A 22,879-nucleotide genomic window follows, 5' to 3' on the forward strand; every position below is an offset into this window, starting at 1 on the left:
CCCTGAGGCATTAAAGGCCAGACAGAAACTCATCATTGCTAACTTCCTCAAAGTCTCTAGAAGCAGAAACCCACCAAGTAAAAAATCGCTGAGGAGGTTGTGAGTGTAGCAGGTGTGCTGTCTGTTTCAGGAAAGTTGAAAATGTTGACCCTTAAAGGACAAACACTGGAACCAAAAACTGTTCTAATCTTTGACAGTTTGAGACCAGCTGATGCTGTGCAATAAAGTCTGTACTATTTATCTATTTTATTTTTTTCTAATAAAAAATATTTCATGTCTTGTACAAGTTGAGATCATTGTTTCTGAATGTAATTTTAAAACATTCCTCTGTCCTCAGGAGTGTTTTTCACCCACATGATAGTCATTCTAATATTACACATTAAAGAGGTGATAAGAAAACAAATTAAAATCTTAAGTGTGCTATCCATTTACAGTAAATATACAACATCAACTTTTGTCATTTAAAATTTCAAACCAAACTTTGCATGTAGGATTTGACATTAGCTTTTAAATGAGTTGCACAAATGAAAACAATATAGTTAAGTGTTGCTACTTTTGTGAAACTGCTGGAGTGCAGTGGCATTGGCATATATCATGTCATCATTCTCATATATGGTCTCTTCAGTCCTCTCGTTTTGCTGCAGACTGTCCATGATGCACTGGTGCAAGAAAACATACTGGGACTGAAAAAAAGGAAACAACAACAGTTGGTCATTTCAGAAGCACAGCTTTTTGTGAAGGTGCTATAACCACAAAGTAATCTGCCTCTCTCCTTATGTGCTTTTTTTTTTACCAGTGTTCAGTTGTTAACCACAATCCACTACATGCCTTTGTAGTGGAAAATTATGTAAATGAACATTAGTAAACTTTAGTAAAGTGTTGCCTTCATTATCTTGATTGAAAAAAAAAAAGAATGGGGGAGGGGGTAAAGCTTATATGGGGCTAGTTTATAAATGCAACCTTGCCTGGGTTGCTGACAAAGGAAGTGGTATCTGAGGCTGAAACAACACAAATATATTTACCTCTGTTTGCACCATGTGTGGTCGACTCAGCCTCATCTTGTGCACAAAAGCGTTGATGCTAACGGCTCTCTCTTTCTCAAGCTGCTGAAGCATGACATCCAGGGCAATAATGGTGCCTGTCCTCCCTACTCCGGTACTGAAACAAAGACCAGGTGTGTTCATCATCAGGTAGTCCAGATGGTACAAAGTAGATACTTAACTTCACGTCACTCACAACTTATATTCAAGTTATGTCACAGAAGCTGTCAAATACAATAACAAATAGTTGTATTAAGATATTCAGATGAGTGGATTTTTACCCATGAAAATAAGATCTCATTTTGTACCTGCAGTGGACCACAGTAGGTGCTCCAGTCCCTTCTCTCTCTATGTGCTGTCTCACCAGTCCTCTGAACTGGATCAGGACCTCTGTGCCCTGTGGAACTCCATGATCAGGCCAGGCGGTGAAGTGAAAATGTTTCACTGTGCGTTCCTCTGAGCTGTCCTTCTGTGAATTAAAGAACTGAAAGTCTACATTGTGGACCAATACAACAATAATAGAATATAAATGAAAATGGTCAAACACCCTCCTCTAGAAGGTCAAATGTGCATCCAACCTATTAAGTTACATCACAAATATTTCACCCACATGTTTTACTGTAAATTCCCTTAATGTCCAGAAAAGCTCCTTCTGCTCATATCTGGTGGTGACCACCAGCTCTCCATACATGCAAGGTCTGCTGTCTCCAGGCCAGTATTGTTCACACTTAGTCTAGGAAAAGGATGCATACAAAAACAAATAAGGGTCATGAAGTTGTTTTAAGGTTTATGCAACAAAAGACTGAAACAATTTGTGCACAGTTGCTCACATAAATTTGAACTCTCTGAAAACACGTCAGCCACAAAAGCAGATCATTTACAACCGCTCACAACATTTTAATTTCACCTAGAATAAAATTGGGTTTTAGTTAATTCTGAAAAATAACAGAGGACCCACCTTTCCACTCTCTTTGCAGTTGGTTACCATGACAATACCTTTCACTCTCTGTTCCCAGATCATCCTCCAGAAATCATTGACTGTGGAGGGCAGAGGGCCCTGAGTGGCAATGTACTCTCTGCTGCTGTTGTGGCCCTGAGGAGAAAGTGTCGAAGCTAATTCTGTAAATCATTCAGTATACAATAATATAAAAATAAAAAAAAACATGTTTTTATGCCTACAAATCACATTAAGTCTTCCTACATTGATTGAATTCGACTGAAGGTGTACAGATGTTTTTTGCAACTTGTAGTACTTACAGGCATGTAATTGGCATTAATGTAGTCAGATGTTCCATTGGCATCTGATGAAGTGAGCTTCACCCGACACCAGTCGTCTAGGATGATGTAACATAACAGAAGATGGTTTAAATGCAACAAACCAAAACAAAGTCAAACACCCACAACAAGAATGAGTCAGTGGATCTGAATAATTTTACGAGTCTTTGTTGCTGGTGCTTGGCTTACATGGCAGGACGTTGTTGAAGCGATTCCTCGGTTTGTTGTCAAGAAGATGAGCTTCCTTACGTGTCTGCTCTGTACCAACAGGCATGAGGCTCTGCATGAAAGTTGGCATTATAAACAGGGAGTTTTACTGCCTTACCGAAAGAGTGAGAGGAAGAACCAGCAACAATAAGCTTCTTTTATATACCTCATATTCCTGGCTGAAACCTCTGTTGTCATCCACACTTAACTGGTAGAAGTGGTCTGGAAACTTTTCCACAGGAACAGTTCTGGAAGAAGCATGTGAAAAGTAGAATCTGTTTCACTTTGTATACCTAATGGAAGGTAAGATAACTGACATACACAAATAATACATCAATCTTAAATACAACGTATTTCAACCCAGTAGTTCTCTCTGAAATTCATTTTATACGAGATCTAATTTTCTCTTTTTTTAGTCACATTAGAGGACAGTGACAGAGTTGTTAACATTAGGAGGAGACACACAAACTTACTTAGGCTTTTTATCCTTTTGTTTGGGACCACCAATGAATGTTTTGTTTCTCCTGTTGGAGGAAGAAATGATGCTCAGTAATACAATCTGATTTAGTACAGTTCAGACGGAGATTGATTTTTCTATAGTCACTAAGGCAGAGCCAACCTGATAATATCTGGTCTTTTCAACAGAATGAATGCAACCATACAGACCAGAACAGCAAAAAGTAGCACACCTATTACAGACCCTGCAATGACTCCTGCAAAGAGCAAAGTCAGGATTGAATAATAGTAACAGAAGTCAGACACAGCAGAGCAGCTTTTATAACATCAAAGTGATGTAGTATTCATTTTCCAGTTAGGGTGAAACAAACTGAAAGTTGTGATTTTATATAGAGAAACATACTCCACTTACCCCTCGGATCAGTTTGACATGAAAAAACAAAAGGTGTAGAACTCCTTAAATCTCCAGACAGTGCTGCAACAGACACCTTATATGTTTTGGCAGGTTTGAATCCAGATATTTGGACTTGATGTTCCACCATGTTATTCACTATGTGAGTTTTCTCCGCCACGTTCACCTCCACTGCGGTCCACAGTCCAGCTGGTCTGTTCCAGCTGATATGTATTGAATATCCAGCCAAGTACTCACAGTGAGCACTTAAATCTGGAGGAGCTTCAAGAGACAATTGGAAAGATTTACTTTCAGTACAATCAAATCAACACATTACCAACACATTGTACAAATTAAAAATTTCAAACACAAAAAAATAGATCTATGCATCTCTTTACAAAAGAGTAACATATGTGAATAAAGGGTATTTTTCTCTAATGTCTTGATCTTGTTTCCAGAAACAAAAAAAAGAACAATCACATGAAATGACAGGACGGCTTTCACTATCAGTATGCTCTAAATGAAACATACTGTATTTACATCTTTAATATATTTACTTTTTTTTACACAATTCCTGTGCAGACACAGAGAAAAATGAACATAGTTAATGTGAAAATAGAGATTACGGGGCGCTGCTAGCCTAGTGGTTAGTGCGCGTCCCATATGTGGGCGGCCCAGGTTCGAATTAGACCTGTGGCTCCTTTCGTTCCTCACTCTCTCTCTCCCTGATTTCTGACTCTATCCACTGTCCTATCTATAAATAAAAGCCCAAAAAGCCCCAAAAATAAACCTTTAAAATAATAGAGATGAATACTTACTGATCGTCAGTGTGTGTTTACACTGTTCAAAGGTTCTGGATTGTTTTTCATATACCAGAAATAGATTGTAGGTCGCTCCAGGGTAAAGGCCAGTAAACGACACAGTGCTACCTTTGGTACTGACATGACTGTGTGATTTGTTAGATGCCGTAGCATTTGAGAACAAGCCTTCAACCGTTCCTGTGATCGATGAGTTCGTAACTTTCCAGTCTACAGCTGCGCAGTCTATGGCTGAAATGAAAGACAAAATCATTTCAGAGCATTACCTTCAGCTGTTTAAGCCTGCATAAAATAACATTTAAAAGAACCCTAACTCAGGTTTTCAAGAACCAGCACATGTAGGTACTTTTTATTCACAGAACCAAATCTAGAACAATAGTTGTGTATTTACTTGTCACTGCGAAGTCTTCAAAAGCAGCGCTGTTGTGTCCAAAGAACTTTGTGGTCACCCTGAATGTATACTCTGTGCCAGGCTTGAGATGGACGATTTCTTTTAACACCACATTCTCGAGTACTTCTATGTGGTATTCTTCCCCATTTATCTGGAGAGAGTAGGTCCAGTCTTTCCTCACATTCTCCCACACAAGGGTTATTCTGTCCACGGAGCGTTCAGTCACCTTCACTAAAGCCACTGGGGAGGGAACTGATAAAAGAAAAGATTTCACTCATCTTCAGTAAAAAAGAAAAAAGTGGATCTCTGGTCACACACTTGAGTCAATACATTGAAGACAGATTAATTCACTGCTGATCTTTCTATCTTCTTTCATTTTCAAACACAACGGGCTGACTGAAATCATATCATGCCCCACTTGAGAGCTCTCAGCTTTTGTGTCTCTCTGAAACACTGAAGCTTATCTTATTTCCATTAAAGCTCCTTTCGGGAACTTTAGTGTTGAGTGTTTTGGCAATCCCTGTGGACAAAATGATACTTCTTATCTCTGACCTTGTCCTGTCAATGTGTACGTAGTCTTTTCTGAGGTAAAATCTCATCATCTCACTTAGTTTGACACCTACCCCATGACAGCGGTTAAAAAAATATCTCAGAAATAATCGGTTTTCTGGTTGATGATTTTGTGTGATTTTTGTGGGTCTCATAGAGGCATCAGTATTAATTTCAACCTGTTTAAAACCATCTATAAACTCCTCGAGGGAGCTTTAAAATATTTCACTCAAGGATTTGGTCCGCTTCAGATATAAAGTGTACACATCTTCTGTGTCACATAGAGCTAAAGTATACAGAAGAAATATGAAACAACTTTCAAAAATACAAACAGCCACATTAAGGAATAGGTAAAAGTCTAATAAGTGGATATAAAGTTACCCAGCATGCTCTTGTTGTAAGTCTATACAAAGACATGGAACACTTACCCGTGGCTGCAGTGTAGCTAAGTCCGCTGCTTCTGACATCATGAAACAGAACAAAGAGACTGAAATCATATTTAGTCCCGCTCATAAGTCCAATGATTGTTTTGGTCACAAACTCTTGGTCTATTGATGCTGTGACGTTTTCCTGAAGTTGATTGTGCACAAGTACATAGTTGAGGATGTCGCCCACTTTTTTCCACCGCAGAGTAATGCTGGTCTCTGTTTGTTCAACTGATTTAAGTTCTGTGTTTGGAGGCGCTGGGGTATAAACAATATGGAGAAGAAACTGTAATGAAATCTAATTTATGATAACAATAGGATATAAAAATTTATTTTTTCTTCTTTTTACTGAAAAACATGTTGGCTATATTAAAGTGTTATTAACAGTTCAAATGTTGTTAGAATATGGGCATATTGTAAGAAAACAATTATTTACCAGTGACCGCTGAGATGTTTACTCCACTGCTACGGACATTTTCAAACACAGTGAAGAGAGTGAAGTGGTATCTAGTCATACTGGTGAGATTTGAAACTGTTACTAGATTTCCCTCTGATGCAGGGATGTGTATCTCAGATTCATCAAACTCAAGTACATAATTGAGCATGTCATCAACTTTGGTCCACTGCAGAGTGATGCTGGTTTCATTTTCTCCAACTATTGTTATCGCTTCTGTGTTACGAGGGGCTAGGAAGTAAAGAAACACGAGAAAGGAACACATTTAGAGAAAAAAAAGGTAATGTCAGAATGTGACAAACTGAGTAAGAGAACAAAGTCTTTACCCCGATTTTATAAGCCACTGTCACATATATTCAGAGAGAAACACCCTCTGTTACATGGAAACCCAGATTTGATATAACTGAGTTCTCACCAGGCTTTTGAAGGTTTTTTACAGAGTAAAACATCTTACCTGTGACTGCAGACACTCTTACTCCACTGCTTCGGACATTTTCAAACACTGCAAACAGACTGAACTGGTATTTAGTCCCATTTGTAAGACCAGAGATTGTGTATTGCTCTGAAACTAGTCCCTCAGATGTAACGTTTATCTCCATTCCATTATACTCAAGTGTATAATTGAGGGTGCCATTAACTTTTTCCCACTGCAGAGTGATGCTGGTCTCATTTTGTTGCACTGATTTGAAGTCCCCTGGGTTGGGAGGAGCTAGGGTGTCAAAAGAAATGGAGAAGAAACTGTTACAACAGCTTAAATTTGACTTAAGGAATGGTTATCTCTCGCTTAATGTTTTTCAAAAACACAAGTTGTATTCAAACTAATATATCAGCAACAGCAGCTAATAAAAACCTGCATTTAATTCCAAGATTTTATAAGCATAAGCAATAAAGCAAAGTACATCCACCTCTTACAAAGAAACTTGAATTCAATTTATATGTGTAAAGTGTGCTGTTTTAGCTCCAGTTATAAATATTCTCTTACCAGTGAATGCAATGGTGTATACTCCTCTGCTTGTGGTATTTTCAAACACAGTGAAGAGGGTGAAGTTGTACTCGCTCATAGTTGTGAGACCTGAGATTTTCCTTTTCACTGGGTTTTCATCTAACACGGTGAACTGTTCCTCATTTGAACCATACTTAATTACATAGTCATTGTTTTCCACTTTATTCCACTGTAGAGTTATACTCGTCTCATTTTCCTCAATGGACTTGAAATTGTTTGCGTTACGAGGCCCTAGGATACAAATACAAGTTTGTTAGCCCTCCTGAATCTATACAATCATCTTGTCTCATTGGCCATTGAAAGTTGAATTCCACAAATATATATATAGAAAATATTAGAAGAAGAAGAATACTTGAGTCACAATGTTTACTGTTGTAAACCAAAGGTTACTTACAGGTGACCGTTTCAACTGATCTTCCACTGCTGTTGAGTCCACCTGATGTAGTGATGACAGTGAAATGATATACTGTCCCAGCTGTCAGATGAGAGACCTCATATACAACATCTTGCTCTACATTGTTTTCATTGATATATTTCTCCTTGGCACCGTCTTTGTCGTCATATTTTAGGACATATGTCGGGATGTTGTTGACTTTTTTCCACGTCAGAGTTATACTTGTCTCATCTTGAATCTTCACGGTAACTTCCTCCACGTCATCAGGGGCTGAAAAAATCAAGTTGAAAGTTTCACAAGAGTAAAACAGTAAGAAGACTTCATTAACCATCGTTCTTCACAGTTATGGTGCTATGGTGTAATTCACAAACGTCTGCTTTATTACAAGCAAACAGACATGTCAACAAAGATGAGGGACAGCAGCTCAGACTTACGTTTAATTTTAGTTGAAATCGTTGTCGGTGTCATTGTTGTCAGAGTTGATGCTGGTGATGATGTTGTTGGGTTGGAATCTGTGACACACTGAAAACAGAGATTCATAGTGTGAAAAAGCCAAAGTGTAACAGAGCAATCTATAAAGTTAAGAGAACTGCAATTTAATCTGAGCATCTTCATAAATATACTTTAATCTTATCTATATCATTTTGTATCTATCATACATTTAACAGCAGCCTGACACAGATGTTTAGAAAAAATCTTTTTACAAGTGTGTTACTCTATTTTTAAATCCAGACTGTATACAAGAGATCCTAATGCACATATTTCACAGAAATTGTTACATACTTTAATATTCATATTTTAAACCTCTAAATCCACTTTTAGTGAAACACAACAAAAAGAGTTGGTAAACTGAGGGGGGGAGGGGGTTACAGAAAGTAACATTTATTAAAACTAGATATTTCTGGGCTATATTGACAAAGGAAAACTTCCATTGGTTACATTTTGTAAAAATGGGATATTAGCATTAAGTACCTTCTTAAAAATATGGTCTTAATAAAATACAAAACATTAACTTTCTTCTTGAATGTATTCAACAGTAAAGACAGATGCTGAATGGGCAGCCCTTGCTTATGATTTATTTTAAGTTGTTTCCTCATTTATACTTTTGTTACTCTGAGGAAGTCAGTGGGAAAAGATTACTACTGCTGAGAAAGAACAAATTCTCATTTGAATATTTCACAATCTGAAAAGGTTCTTCATTCTTAGGTTATGCAAGTCTTGTTTTTTTTTTCTGTGCATACTTATATTTCAGATCTTGTAATTCCACAGTCTTATCTTCATTATGATGCATATCATGCTTTAAATTTTAACTGTGGTTTAGACTCTACAGTTTCTTTTGTTGAGGGTAACCGTCTCTTCACTAAACATTCACTACTTGATCGCTATCAAAGCAGAAGGTTAAAAAAAAAAAAAGCTTACCCAAAGCAGACACAGGAAGAAGCCCAGCAGCGACTTGTCTGAGATGATTTTGAAGAAAAACGGCTTCATCACTTTGAAGGTAAGCGAAGATTATTAACTTTTTCAATTTGTTTTTTTGTCCCAAGATAAACTTCAAGTTTCTATTTTCAGTAATTTGACTGATGTGTTGACAAAAAACAACAACACGTAAGTCTTGTAAAAAATGCCTTCATGCCTGGGCTGAAGCCGTCCAATATTAACTTTATTCCAAAGGTGTTGACTTTTAATTCTCAACCATGTCCTCCCTCTGTAACCTTTGCCCCGCCTGATCAACGGTCAAAGTGTCTCAGTTGAGCACTTTTATTGATGATAATTGCTTTATATTGGCTGAATTTCTATCCCTACCACTTTCAGGTTAATTGTTGACGAGCTTTTCATGCATACAATTCAACCTTTTTAAAAACATGATTATTTTAATGATTTCTTTGTCTTTTCTCTTCAGGGGGGGGGGGGGGGGGGGGGGGTCACACCTTAGATTTGCTTTTGGTTTCTTTGCACTGTCATCGGGGGCAGAGATTAGGTTGATAGGTTGGCTAAGCAATTAAAAATGTCGATAACGTTTCTTGTTACCTGCAGCTCCAGCCTTTTGTGCTCGTAGCACAATAAAGCAATATGTAATGGGCTTTTTGGCATATTTGAATTCACGACTGCATGAGAAAAAATATTTACAAAGACTTTGGTGTTAGTGAAAAAAAAATACTTTGAAGTTAAAATAGATTACAAGTACTAACAAAATGACCAAACATTTACAATATTTTGAAGGGATTTTGTGGGTCTGGTGCACTTTGAATGGAGAAATCCTTAAACCTTCAAGCACCAAATACATACAATAATGTGATTATTTCAAGTACCACTATCTGCACTACACACACACACGCACGCACGCACACACACACACACACACACACACGCACACACACACACACACACACACACACACACACACACACACACACACACACACACACACACGCGCACACACACACACACACACACGCGCGCGCACACACACACACACATCATATCTCGTGTCTCATTCGTGTAGTCATGAGAATCAATCTCCGTATCTTTGTGTGTTTATATACGTGTGTGTGGTTCTAAAGGAAAGAAGGAAAAAATATATATGTAGGTAACACAAATGTGCATCATAACATATACAATATATCATGTCCCTTTTGCAATAACAATCAATCTTGCAAATGTATCAAAGAAAAACTTGATGCATTTTAACTGGGATAGAATGAAGATAATAACTTTAGTAAGTACATACATGAAACTAGATCAAGTAAATATGAGCAAACTTACTCTTTTCTGCATTAACCCACAAACATATAACTTGAATGTCCAGGCTGCTCCTGCAGCTGCTCTGCTCCTCTTATGCTCTGCTCTGCAGCATGGAAACCACATGTTTTATACTGTACGAGCTTGTTAGGTCTGAGCAGGCTTGTTAACTCTAGTCAGGCTCTCTCACAGTAGTACAATACAATGTTACACCCAAATGTTTTATTTACTTTTACATGCTCTATTAATCCCCCTGTGTCATTGAGAGACATGCTTCTCACACAGATTGGACCAAATTACACACATGTACAAACAGGTTCTATGTCCATGCATTAACTGAGAGATGTCAGAGTTGGGCTGATACACAGAGAGCGTGCCAGAGCTATTGGGAGGGTTGATGCCTTGCTCAGAGGCACATTGGCAGTACTAAGGAAGTGACATGGCATCTCTCCAAATTCCAAGCTTTGGTTTGCAGGGACTCAATAAAGAGCAATCGATCAATGTGAACACTTGTGTGCCGATTTGGAGTTGTGGAAATGCTGGGGTTTTTTTTCTCCGGTACAGGCAGATCCCAGTCTCTTCTCCTCCAGTGGTTCAAACTGTAGTATTGTTGTTGCTGATAAAACGGTTATCCTGTTTTGATCAGAGTTATCAAACCATCCTGCTGCTTCTTCACTTTGGTCATCTCAGTAAGTTCCTCTCGTCTCTGACTCACTGTTTTCTATCTGTCCAGGGCCCGTATCAGAAAGAAGGTTCAACAAATTCTCAGGCTGTTTTTGAAACAACTACTGTACTTGAGTGCGTACTGATTTCTCTGGCCAAGAATTCAGTAGATCATCAGACCAGTCTTCTCACTGACTGTTTCCCACAATGCAAAGCGCCAGGTCAAAGATTGAAAAGACGGATAGCAACGGCTATCTTATAGAAAATACCCAAAGCAGACAATTTAACCAGATATCGCAATCTCTCCTGCTCTGTATACCTATCGAAATAATTAATTTAACTGATTCTATAGGATTAAAGATGACTGATGAGTCACATACTTTGGATTTCAGAAACTGATGTGGATGCCATTGATGTTTGCCTGGACGAACAGTTTCTGGTTTCTGGTTTCTGCGAAAGAAATGGAAAATCTTCATTTGATCTACTATGTCCCTGTGATGGCCAGAGCCACACAGGGGTAATATCACTCACCTCATTAGTTGTTCACCAGCACGTTTATTTAGCAGTCACAAATACAAACAGCTTACACACTTAAGTTGCTTTATTATAACCCCTATATCTCATTGTGATAGGTCTGTTTTTTGAATTCATACCTTAGTTTTCATCTTGTTGATTTAAAGTTTAAGTTGACCTCTTTTATAGACCTAGTTCTGATAATTTGGTTTATAAACTCGGTTTTCTATTTTTTGGTCAAATAGAAACCCACCTTTTCTTTAAACGTACTCCTGTCTCTTGTGCCTTACTGTTTGGTCCCTAACAATTGGTGGCAGTGGTGGGATCATTCAGTGAAAAACAAAGGATTTTTTGGTTTTCTACCCAGTTCCCCCTGAAAAAAGGACAAATGCATCATGGCGGGAAAGTGAATACCCAGGAAAGGCAAGCCAGCAATGAAGAGGAAGACAGTGGCACTTCTGGGGTGGTAGGAAGCACTGAGGGTGAAGGTAAGGAGCCAACTCTGTCAGACCTGATTCTCCAGGCCCACATGGGTCAGTAAGAGGCCCGGGAGGCTAAGCATAATGAGCTAACTGCACTGCAGCGCTTTAACATCAGTTTCAGCTTCTGCATTTAGAAGTTCAGGCCAGAACAACTCCAGTACCTGATCCTCAGTTTCCAGACTCTGACCCATCAAATGTGGAGGCTCCATTGACTACCATGCACTATCCTTCCACCCAAGCTGAGGCCCCTGCAGGTCCTTTTCACTCACACTATGAGCCCAGGTTGGATAAATTGTCTGATAATGACGACTTTGAACACTTCCTAGTCACATTTGAACGTATTGCTGTAGCATGCCGGTGGCAGAGAGCTGATTGGGTTTTTCATTTAATACCACTCCTTACTGGCAAGGCTAGAGGTGCTTATGTGCATATGGACATTGATGACTCTCTTAATTATGAAAGGGTAAAGTCTGCCATTCTTGCTAAAAATGACATTAACCCCGAGACTTACAGGCAAAGATTCCGCTCCCTGGACGTCAACCCTGATGAGAGCCCTGATGATTTGTTTGTGAGGCTCAAGGAGCTCTTTGGGAAATGGATCCAGCCAAAAGACTAAAGCATCCGGGCAGTACGTGAAATGAGCAGCCAGCTAGCAGGCCAAAAAAACCCTCTAGCAAAGAGTTAATTTGTTATCTATGTGGACTTGGAAGGCCATTGTTACGCCGCTACACAAACCCACAGCCAAATGCTATCCTTGAGCCTGACTCTAAGGCCAGTGAGCCTTAGGAGCCCGTAACTTAATGCCTTTCCTTACGTGTTGCGTAAATGTGAAGGTGTATCCTGCCTTACCTGAATGTGTGTGCAACTGTCCTGTCTGTTTGAGGGGTGCGTGTAGGTGACTCGGTTTAGTTCATGTGCCTCGTGGAGTCTCTTTGACTCAAAACCAATTTCCGCTGGCTCCTCCGCAGGTGCTGCTAAGGAAGGTTACAGAGACAGAGCCACCACAGCCCCCCTCAGGTGTGTCATCAGTACTGACCCTGCTTCTCCTCCTACCAACCACACCTACCGCTAAAGACACTGAAGTGAATCCCCCTAACGCATCATCATAACTTCCTTCCCCCTATAAAAAAAAAACACAACTAAATTGTGACACCAACCATTTTTTCTTCATATTTTCTCCCATGTTTTGTTTTTCCACAAAGACTTGCAACTCGACTTGGACTTTAACACCAATGACTCGTGACTCCACTTGGACTTGAGCCTAATGACTCGAAAAACTTGAGTGTTATTTAAGGGACTTATTATTTCCGCGATGCGCAAAACATGAATGGAATCAGAGTTTGACATTGAAAATATGATCAACTGTGCACAAGATATCGTGGGATTTACCTCATCATGGTTGTGATTTTAAAAAATATATTTTTTTAAGAATAGGCTAAATAAAATAATTCAGTGAATGGTGTAAACAGATTTTTACTCTGTTAAAATGTTGTTTCATTTGGGGAAGAGAGCTAATGACTTGTTGAGGACTCGAAATTTAAAGTTAAGGACTTTTGACTCGACTTGGGACTTGCCTGTCATTACTTGGGACTTGACTCTATACTATTGGATAGACTTGAGAATTACTTTGGCATCTCAGGACAAGATCTAGAGTGGTTAAAGTCCTACCTATCAGAAAGATTTCAATGTGTTTTTTATGACAACATAACGGCACGGGGTTCCACAGGGGTCTGTACTGGGTCCATTGCTGTTTTCAATCTACCTATCCCCATTGGGTCAGATATTGCATTCTTGCCATAAAAAACAACATCACCTAAATAGTACAGACTTTATTGCACAGCATCAGCTGGTCTCAAACTGTCAAAGATTAGAACAGTTTTTGGTTCCAGTGTTTGTCCTTCAAGGGTCAACATTTTCAACGTCTTTGCTTCCTGAAACAGACAGCACACCTGCTACACTCACAACCTCCTCAGCGATTCCTTTACTTGGTGGGTTTCTGGTACTAGAGACTTTGAGGAAGTTAGCAATGATGAGTTTCTGTCTGGCCTTTAATGCCTCAGGGTTGATATCTGGCTCTGCACGTTGCTTGCCGGGATGCAGGGGCTCGATTTGACCAGCGTCAGACGGTGGAGGCACGGAGAACTTTTTAGCGATGTTGTGCAGGACACTGCACGCCTTGATAATATTGGACTTTTTGGCCAAAGAGTTTTCTTGTGCAAAACCGAGTTGATTTAAACACCTGAAGCGCCTCTTCATGGAGCCGAGCGTTGTTCGCATGACATCGTGGATCTTTGTGTGGGCCTCGTTGAAGCTGGTCTCGCTGTCATTTGCAGGTTCTGCCACAGGAGTCAGGACATGTTTGCTTAAGTTGTAGCCTTTCCCTGCTTTAAGAAAGACAAGAAAGAGAATGAAATTAATCTAACATCTGGACAACAAAACCCTAATATATATGATGAACCTTAAAATGGACTGAAGTCTTTACGTCGAGTTGAGAAACTTAATCAGAACCTACACATGAGAAACATCAATCACCAAACTAGAAGTGAGTGTTTGTTAGAATGTACTGAAGAAAAATGTGCAATCTCTGAAACACAGATGACATTGTAAATACTGTATATTAAGAACTGCACAGCTGTTATGTAGGGTTCTATTCAAAGGATGTAAGGGGCATAGTATGTGTTGTATGTTGCAATATGACTCACTCAGAATAAATTATAAAAGTTACTTTAAAAAAAAAATGTAAAAAATGTTTTCTTATGTATGGTTTAATATCTTACCAATAACCCAAAAAGGTCCGTGTATTTCCTCCTCCATTTCCCTCCCTTTGAAAGACGACTCCCACAGCTCCTGCTCAAACGTGCTGCCTACACAACACTTTTCGACACTCAGTATGTTTCCGTCAGAGTCACATATGATCTGGCTCACCACAGATGTGTACCCCAAGGTGTTGACAAAACCCCTGAATGTGTCCGTCTCATAAGGGGAGGCTCTGATCTTGAAGTGAGCCGCGCCAAGAACGCCCAGCACATTGGGGATCCTACATAATTTCTCTGTCTTGAACGCGACCTTCTTTTTGGCCTCATGGGTTAGTGGGAAAGAGATGAACTGGTCGGACATGCCTGCGATGACTCCGGATACAGTGCTCATGATCGCGAGACAGTCCGTCTGACACTGTCCGACCCTCTGCAGGACACAGGGTGAGGAGACTCCGTGTGCGTAATAGTTCAACGCCACCATAACCATCTCGTCCACGGACAGCGTTGGGTTCTTCAGAGCCAACGTTTTCATGCGGATGCGAGCAGCGTCCAGGATGAAACTGATGCAGGGTCTGCTGAGGTTGAACATCTGGAACAAAGCTTCGTCGTCAAACTCATCAAAACAGCTCGGAGCCCCGAAGTCCGCTCCGCCGTTTCCGAGGAGCTCCTCCTGGACCGCGAGCCACACTGGAAGAGCGAAGGACATATCTTATACTGCTGCAGTTTGTTAAATACAAGAAAACACAGAGATTACAGAATGACTGAGAAGAAAATAAACAATAACAGCGAGAGGCATGGACGCACACTCTTCTTCTTTATGATTTAGAGAGTACTCAAAGCTTTACTATATCGCCACCCAGTGGACAGGAATACCAACTACAAACTGAACGCTGAAAGAAATAAAATTAGAAACATCATTCCGTAATTGAACTTCAGGCCTATTTACATTGAAAATGTACTTTAATTGGAAAGTATTTTTGGAGAAATAAAAAGCACATACAATTGACACAACTTAAATAAAATAACGTAATTTCCTGTCAACATTTAAATTACAGCAGTATACTCACAGTTTGCAGATAATCGTGATGTTCATTAATATTTTTTCATTTTACTCTCAGCCAATTCCATATCGTCTAGCCTCATCCTATCAAACTTATCCTGCCTCATAATCGTCAACCAGCCTTTTGGTTATTTGACTTAATGATTTAAAATATTGTTATAGCAGCCACCTTCAAAAAAAAAAAAAAATATTCAATTACAGTTCCATCCATATCTCTCCTGTCATTTTGGATATTTCATGCACAGAAGTCTTACAGAGGATAGGAAATGCTAATTATAAAAAAAACAAGTTATTATTGTAGGAAACCATGGTCTCTATAAACCAAAATCTGTTAAATGACCTCTTGAGGAATTTAAGTTGGAAGAAACAAAACAGATTCTTAACAAGGTGATTTAAAAAAGACATTAACTGTGTTGTGTTGCAGGTTAAACAGATCAAATACATCCATATTACTGAGTATTGTCAAATATATGACATTACAGGAAAATAAAACGGGCAGACACAACAAATTCAACAGATGTTTAATATAAAAATATAGATTGTTTATTTCATAAGAAAGCCTGAAAAAAATCAAAGTGTGTAATGTAGTGAATATACAGTCTTCATATGCTACATTTCTTAGACGATGCACATCATTTAGCTCATTACAAATCTGTTAAGCATCAGATCATGGTCTAGGAGAAATAAATAAATCATACACTCATAAAAGAAAAGGTTAAAAAAAAAAAAAGACCTCATCAGTTGAACCAGTAGTCAGCTTCTGTTTGTTACAGCCTGGGTGATAAATAAAACATTTGGTTGACTTCACTAATGGAAACATCTTTAATAGGTGGTATTCCCCCCTTCCGACAGTCATCGTTCCTCTGTCCTCGAGCGTACACATCTGTGGAAAAAGAGTTAGGGTCAGGAAGATATAAACTATGCAAATCAATCAACTCCAATCATCATCAATCATCCTGACCTGTAATGTTGTCTATAGAGTCGAGTGGAGCTGTGTTGTTCATGTTCACTCCAAACAGCAACACAAAACAGATCATCAATGCAACCAACAGATAGATCGGCACAGCAAGGGCCCAATATCTACGCCAGAGGAAAAGTTCAGTTAGCATATCATAAACGTTTAGTAATATATGCGCCACACCTTTTCATTGAACAGTCAAGTACAGGAACGTGTCATTAGATAACCCTCTTTCATCAACCATCTTATCCTGACGTTCAGCTTACTTTTGAGGCCAGTAAGTGAGACCTGCAGAATGAAGCCACTCTTCTGGTACGAATGCCCACAGGCAGTACAGAACTGTGGAGAAAAGGAGACGTCGTGTTAACTGGCATCTTTTGCTTAAATATCAGCTACACAGTTTGATACCAGGAAAACAAATGATAATTCCAAAACACACACACACACACACACACACACACACACACACACACACACACACACACACACACACACACACACACACACACACACACACACACACACACACACACACTCAGTAGACTAGACTATTAGACTATTTATTTCCCCCCTAAATATATAGTGATCAGTCGAAGAGGCAAAATAAATGAAAATACTTTTAAAATCACATTTTTATTGTACACTTCAACTTCTTTGGATTATTGAGCAGCAAGTACTTCAGTGTGTGTGTGTGTGTGGGTTTAGATGGTAGGGGATGTGTTTTGTTTGTAAGACTTTATAGTTCCTCAGGGTAATGTAATGACCTCAGGAATCAGAATTGGTTTTAATTGTTTACAGCATCTGTACACATGTGGAAGTACGACGTGGACTGAAATATTATTAAGAAAAGTTAAATTGTAGCTGTAATTGTAATACCGGAAAAGTGAAAATACAAATGTGACTCACAGAAGCCAAACTGTGAGCCGAGGAAGAGAACAAACCCGGAAATGGCCCTCTCAGGCAGGGGAGAGGGAGTGTTTTCCACCATGACCTGAAAGCACAACAAAAACAAAACAACAACAGAGATAAAGGTACAGTGTCGAGGTAACACACAAACATTATACAGAGAGTCCGACATACACTTACCTCGAGCTACGTACCTTTTAACCTGTATTAGTTTGATAAATGTAACAGCTCCTGGTTTAAGCCACTCAATAATCTCTGTCAGATATTTGCCTCCTAACCGACCACACTGCTACTTTTTAACAAAGATGTCCTTTAAACATGCGACGATATAAATTCAACACAAATGTATCCGAGAGACTTAGACTAAAAGATTACATTTAAAAAAAAAAAATCAGGTGAATTTCTAACAAAAACACTTCCTATCCTTCCCACATCAGCAGCTGACACTCTAGTGCTACATGACATGCGCTCCCGTGTGAAATGTCTCCCAGAAAGTAGTTCCGCATTTGGAATAAGAAGCGAAACACTCGGTGGAATATTGTATATTTTACAGCACATTAATGCGTGATGTCAACTTTTGTATGTATGAAAACAAAATAATATAATAAAACAGTTTCGGCGGGTTGCTTCGCTTCTGACGGAGTAAACACGTGTACGTTACGGATGTTGTGATTTATGTTTCTGTCGGACACATTTGACTGCTGCACATCTCGGAAATACACATTTCAGCATGGCTTCGCAGCACCCTGAGCTGTAACATGGAGCATTTTCTTTCAGTAGTTTAAGAGACAGGCGAGCAAATAAGGTAATTGCTGCGCCCGTTCGGTGAACTTACTCCGGGGAGACATTTCGCGGTGAGACAGTTTCTACTGTGGCGTTGTGACGTCACCTTGTAGCCCTGAGACGGAGTTCAGCCGATCCAGCGTGGCTGAGGACTCGTACTGTTAATAGGTAGTGCAAAGGTGTTTCTAAAAAATGTCAACGATGAAGATGAAGAAAACACACTCTCCTGCTAAAACGCAACAACCCACATCCACGGCGAAAATAAAAAATAAAAACTGGATAAAAGAAAAGTTTAAAAGGAGAAAACCTCCACCCAAGAGTCAAGAAAAAGCGAAACCCCAGCAGATATCACCTCCAGGAGATGCACAACAGTTCTCTGCCAACTGGAAGGCATTGCAGGAGGTTTGTCAACTCATTCATTTTCTCTCTAGCTTGATAACAAGTTTACATTTTTTTTGTTATGTCTTTATATAAGATTCAGTGATATCCAGCAGATCCTGAAGATTGTTCACAACTGTACTTACCTTTTCCACAGATTTTGAAGGCGTCCCAACCGGAGGAGACGCAGCCTGTGACACCAAAACAGAACGGCGCCCTGCAAAATAAGCAGGCCAAACATAATTTCTCTAAAAGTGTGTCAAAGAACAATGTCCCTCCCAGGCAGACAGACGCACAGAAAACAGTGAAGCACAAATCTGTTCCTAACAATGCTGTCTCCAAGGATACTGAGGTGACCTCAAAGGTTCCTGCTATTTCAGAGACAGGACAGTCTGCTGCTCCAAAAAGGAAAAAGGACAGCGGGAAGTCAAACAGTGAGCCAGCAGCCAAGAAGAAGAAATCTGTGGTGGAAGAGACTAAACCCACAGAGTGAGTATACGGCTTGACTTACTGCGGATATTGAGCTCAAGAAGAATTGTGCATGCTACTTGATTTTGTCCTGTGCTGTTTGCAGAGAGGACCTTTGGTTCGATGATGTCGACCCAGACGACATAGAGGCGACAGTGGGAGCAGAGGCAGCGGAGATCATGAGGAGGAAACAGGGAATTCAGAAGAGCAGGGACACGGAGAGTGCTCTGGTGAAGGAGAAAGCCTTTGAGGGGTGAGTGATGACAACAGAAGTGTCCTTTTTTTTTTAACTCCACTAATCGGCTTCAAGAAGTTCATACTGATTCATGTGTAATGACGGATAAAGAGGTACTTTAATGTAACACAGATATGTTTATTTAATACTTTCCCAGTTAGTCATGCATCTGTGATAATTAAGCTGTTAACTGATTATTCCAACACAACTTGAATGCAGCATTTGCTGTTAGACAACATTATGTGTTGAGTGGAAGTTAAAAAATGCTCCATGCTTTTGATTTTAAAGGACTCACCTGCTGTTTGTTTTATTATTTTTCTACCGTACCACTGTAAACACTGTTTGTTCAATAGAAGGAGATCTTAGAAACTGGAAACACAGCATAACAGCGAGCAGTGCTTTCCCCTAAAGGTTACATCATCTGCATGTCAGCAACTCTAAAGCTATTATTGACTATTAGGAACTCCAGTCACTAGATCAAGTCTCCCCTTTTAGCTAAGCTAACCAGCTAGTTTATGTAGCCCTTTATTTTATGGGCAGATGTGGGAATGGCAAAAGCATTTTGTTATAACTTAGAACATCTGCTTTTTCTATTACAATAAAGCTAATGCATTAATAATAAAGCTAAAAATAATCAAATATATTTGTCTTTTTTTTTTACAGTGATCTTTTTGTCTTTTTCTTTCTGTCAATGAAGCGTATGAATACAAATCTGAACATGCAGCTGCTTTGAATGCATGAATGTTTCACAGCTGTAACTCTACCGGCAGTTTGACCTTTTAGTTGACCGTCCTCATTTTTAACCCTTTCTGCCACTCGCCATCCGCCAGCCTCACCCGAGCTGTGGCCATCGATTGTGAGATGGTGGGAGTCGGCCCTGACGGAGAGGACAGCATCTTGGCCCGTGTGTCCCTCGTGAACCACTTTGGAAAATGCATCTATGACAAATTTGTGAAGCCCACAGAGAAGGTGACGGACTACAGGACAGCCGTCAGCGGCATCAGACCAGAGGACATCCGAGACGGTGAGACAAGGCAGAAGTAGTAAAATAAAAACTAAATAAAAAAACGGAAACAAGATGTAACTACTTGCTTTTAAAACTTTTTTTTTTACCATAATGTTTGTCTCATTATAGGAGAGGACGTACGGACTGTGCAGAGGGAGGTTGCTGAGATCTTGCAAGGCAGAATAGTGGTTGGACATGCCATACACAATGACCTAAAGGTAGTGTGGTTGTAATATCTTGGATGGAACTTGAATGATTTTCAAAATATTTAAGATTAACAAATATTAAACCCCTGTTTCAGATTTTGCTCTTGGATCATCCGAAAAAGAAAATCCGAGACACTCAGAAGTACAAACCTTTTAAGAAGACTGTCAAGGTACTTCTACTTTTAAGTCGACTGAGCATGTTTACAATGATTCCATTTAAAGAACCGAGAGAGTCCTTAATTCAGACCTCAGTATCAGTGTTGTATAACTGAATTGTTCTCTTCTTCTTTAGAGTGGTCGGCCCTCGCTTAAACTCCTCTGTAGAGAAATACTCAACGTTAAAGTCCAACAGGGTGAACATTCATCAGTAAGTAGTGAACACACCAACCCAAAGCCTCAGTATTTTTTTTTTTGTTTGCGACTGACACAGTCTGCTGTAAAACATCTTGGGCTGATCCACATCGATCTCTCCTAACGTTCACCAGGTTCAGGACGCACAGGCCACCATGAGGCTCTACACGCTGGCCAAAAAACAGTGGGAGGCTGAAATTAAAGCGAGTCAGAAAAACAAAAACCCAAACATGAAGAGCGAGAGGAAGCCAAAGTTTCCCAAGAACAAAAGCAAGAAGCGCGCGGGATTATGAGTTCGACAAGACGATGGACAGTCTCTGGATCAGAACGGAGGTGACGTGATCGAGGTGCTTCCGTTTGTCCCCGGAAACAAAAGTGTTGGCATTCCAGGATGTTAAAGATTTTTGGACCAATTTCAAAGACTTTATAGCCAGATTTATCTGAAAGCTAAAGTGTTATTTGAACTTTCAGATGTGTCTGGTCTTCCTCCGGTTCAGATAGATTTAAACTCAGCCTGATTCAGGTCAGGCCAATCACAACCTTTTCTCTAACGAGGGGCGGGTTTAAGAAGCATCGAGGCATTTCTTAAACAACCAACGGCTGCAATCGCGTTGACATCAAACTAAGTGAAAAGTAGTTTAAGTTACGTAGGAATAGTAAGTATTGGTTACTTTTAATTTCATGCAAACATATGTCTATTATGTTGAACTAGAAGCCATATGAATCGGACCTTGGAAAAAGCTACTTAGCGTAGGCGCCAACCCCTTCATCACCCATTTCTGTTACTGTGACTAGTTGTAATGTCCTGTGGCATTCATAACACTGTGTGGGGATCAGTAATGACTGAGAGGTTCCTGACTGATTCTCATGAGTCTAAAAAGCTTTTTTAAAGAATGACACAAATCCTGGCGTGTTCAGGCTGTGACTCACAAACGGACACAAATGTACGAGAGCATCCTTTCAGCCGTTTCCCCCTTTGAATATGTCCAAATATCAACTCCAAATATGTAATTCCCTGCTGTTTGAGGCAGGTGTCCAAATCCCGAGCCATCCAGTTTCCTCCACGGAGGGCTCTTCAGATCTCCAAATCAGTCGCCCACTAACACTCAGCTGCTTGGTTTCCTTCACTCTGGTCCCAGCTTAGTTATATCAACTGTTTGCTCAGATTTCTGGTCTGGTTCGTGATCAAACGTTTCCTTGTTGCCTTAAAAGTTGTGTTTTAAAACAGTATGAATAAAGCATGAGATACTCCGTTCTACTTATTACAGTTTCTGTTTAAACAACTCGTCACCATTGATTACGTTTTCTCAAAGTGAATCTATGAATCCCAGTTCGGCTTTCAAACTGGATTCTTAATGGAGCAGAGGGATTTGGTTTCCAGAGCAATGCTCACCGAGATGTTTAAATATTTAATTCATGTTTTTTATGCATCGCAGCTGGTTCGAATAGGACTTGAGTTTTGTGAGACTTCTTCCAGGTGGATCGCTTCGTCCCAAAGCTGAGCAGTTCTCTACCGAGGTTTTCTTGAGTCTTCTCCGTTGCCTGTGTTCGTTCCCTTCTTTGTAGTACAATTCCAACCTTGGTGAGAAGACTCTAAAGTGAAGTTCTTCAGTGTTGGAGCCTGATTCGGAGGCCTCAGAGGAAGAGCTTTCTTTATCTTGATCAAACAAAGACTCACGCAGAGTACCAGTTACCCTTTCATTTTGGAAGGTGAACTGTCTTTATGTTTTTGATTCTGTGATGTCCTTTACAAAAATGTGATGCCTGGTTGATTGGTGGATGCAGGGTTGACATTACCTACAAAAGTGAAAGTGTCCTGCCAGAGTAAATATACTTTTAATAGCATTATTACATCATCAGAACTGAGAATAATTATCTTACACAATCTCACTGTTGCTGTTGATTTTTTGTTTCAGCCATGGTGCTGAAGTAAGGGATTTAGACTCCCTGTGTGCCTGCAGTGTGTCAGTGT

General features: G+C 39.7%; 6 protein-coding genes across 6 annotated transcripts in view; 2 read left to right on the plus strand and 4 right to left on the minus strand.

The window, feature by feature from the left end:
* LOC132955938 (receptor-type tyrosine-protein phosphatase H-like) overlaps positions 1-14,524 on the plus strand; it is a 34,252-nt gene extending 19,728 nt beyond the window's left edge. Inside the window, exon 20 of the mRNA XM_061029031.1 lies at positions 14,320-14,524. The gene's annotated coding sequence lies outside the window, so the exon portion shown is untranslated. The remainder of the gene's footprint in view (positions 1-14,319) is intronic.
* Positions 1-22,879, minus strand: part of zgc:56095 (Ferritin, lower subunit-like) — a 137,929-nt gene that overhangs the window by 24,200 nt on the left and 90,850 nt on the right. The gene's annotated exons all lie outside the window — the stretch shown is intronic.
* On the minus strand, positions 223-9,137 carry LOC132955937 (receptor-type tyrosine-protein phosphatase H-like). The gene is made up of 20 exons (XM_061029030.1): positions 8,823-9,137; positions 7,838-7,925; positions 7,404-7,673; positions 6,989-7,240; positions 6,461-6,715; positions 5,989-6,237; positions 5,556-5,810; positions 4,579-4,830; positions 4,188-4,418; positions 3,391-3,651; positions 3,142-3,235; positions 2,996-3,046; positions 2,689-2,770; positions 2,505-2,595; positions 2,298-2,374; positions 1,999-2,133; positions 1,651-1,773; positions 1,349-1,509; positions 1,023-1,158; positions 223-683 (listed from the first exon to the last, which is right to left on the minus strand). The coding sequence occupies exons 1-20, from the start codon at positions 8,889-8,891 to the stop codon at positions 540-542; spliced, it is 3,276 nt and encodes a 1,091-aa protein (XP_060885013.1). The 5' UTR covers positions 8,892-9,137; the 3' UTR covers positions 223-539.
* On the minus strand, positions 13,615-15,712 carry LOC132955943 (putative nuclease HARBI1). Its single transcript, XM_061029042.1, has 2 exons — positions 14,578-15,712; positions 13,615-14,184 (listed from the first exon to the last, which is right to left on the minus strand). The coding sequence occupies exons 1-2, from the start codon at positions 15,260-15,262 to the stop codon at positions 13,700-13,702; spliced, it is 1,170 nt and encodes a 389-aa protein (XP_060885025.1). The 5' UTR covers positions 15,263-15,712; the 3' UTR covers positions 13,615-13,699.
* Positions 16,122-18,026, minus strand: pigp (phosphatidylinositol glycan anchor biosynthesis, class P). The gene is made up of 5 exons (XM_061029046.1): positions 17,675-18,026; positions 17,481-17,565; positions 16,841-16,913; positions 16,578-16,696; positions 16,122-16,499 (listed from the first exon to the last, which is right to left on the minus strand). Exons 2-5 carry the CDS (start codon positions 17,560-17,562, stop codon positions 16,384-16,386), a joined length of 390 nt encoding a protein of 129 aa, XP_060885029.1. The 5' UTR covers positions 17,563-17,565; positions 17,675-18,026; the 3' UTR covers positions 16,122-16,383.
* Positions 18,176-22,169, plus strand: rexo4 (REX4 homolog, 3'-5' exonuclease). The gene is made up of 8 exons (XM_061029041.1): positions 18,176-18,665; positions 18,799-19,130; positions 19,216-19,362; positions 20,175-20,368; positions 20,480-20,568; positions 20,652-20,726; positions 20,849-20,923; positions 21,042-22,169. Exons 1-8 carry the CDS (start codon positions 18,456-18,458, stop codon positions 21,198-21,200), a joined length of 1,281 nt encoding a protein of 426 aa, XP_060885024.1. The 5' UTR covers positions 18,176-18,455; the 3' UTR covers positions 21,201-22,169.

Source organism: Labrus mixtus, chromosome 21 (assembly GCF_963584025.1).
Source record: "Labrus mixtus chromosome 21, fLabMix1.1, whole genome shotgun sequence".
Lineage (NCBI taxonomy): Eukaryota > Metazoa > Chordata > Actinopteri > Labriformes > Labridae > Labrus > Labrus mixtus.

Bases quoted from the DNA above. Each gene is read 5' to 3' on its own strand.
- rexo4 (XM_061029041.1), top strand. From the start codon at position 18,456: ATGTCAACGATGAAGATGAAGAAAACACACTCTCCTGCTAAAACGCAA. The intron at 19,363-20,174 runs GTGAGTGATGAC...GCCATCCGCCAG, and splicing joins AAGGAGAAAGCCTTTGAGGG to CCTCACCCGAGCTGTGGCCA. The intron at 20,727-20,848 runs GTACTTCTACTT...CTTCTTCTTTAG, and splicing joins CTTTTAAGAAGACTGTCAAG to AGTGGTCGGCCCTCGCTTAA.
- LOC132955937 (XM_061029030.1), bottom strand. From the start codon at position 8,891: ATGAAGCCGTTTTTCTTCAAAATCATCTCAGACAAGTCGCTGCTGGGC. The intron at 4,419-4,578 runs GTAAATACACAA...CTTTCATTTCAG, and splicing joins TGAAGACTTCGCAGTGACAA to CCATAGACTGCGCAGCTGTA. The intron at 2,375-2,504 runs GTAAGCCAAGCA...ACATCATCCTAG, and splicing joins CTTCAACAACGTCCTGCCAT to ACGACTGGTGTCGGGTGAAG.
- LOC132955943 (XM_061029042.1), bottom strand. From the start codon at position 15,262: ATGTCCTTCGCTCTTCCAGTGTGGCTCGCGGTCCAGGAGGAGCTCCTC. The intron at 14,185-14,577 runs GTAAGATATTAA...TCTTTCTTAAAG, and splicing joins CGGACCTTTTTGGGTTATTG to CAGGGAAAGGCTACAACTTA.
- pigp (XM_061029046.1), bottom strand. From the start codon at position 17,562: ATGGTGGAAAACACTCCCTCTCCCCTGCCTGAGAGGGCCATTTCCGGG. The intron at 16,914-17,480 runs GTGAGTCACATT...TTTTCTCCACAG, and splicing joins CGGCTCACAGTTTGGCTTCT to TTCTGTACTGCCTGTGGGCA. The intron at 16,697-16,840 runs GTAAGCTGAACG...CCTCTGGCGTAG, and splicing joins CTCACTTACTGGCCTCAAAA to ATATTGGGCCCTTGCTGTGC.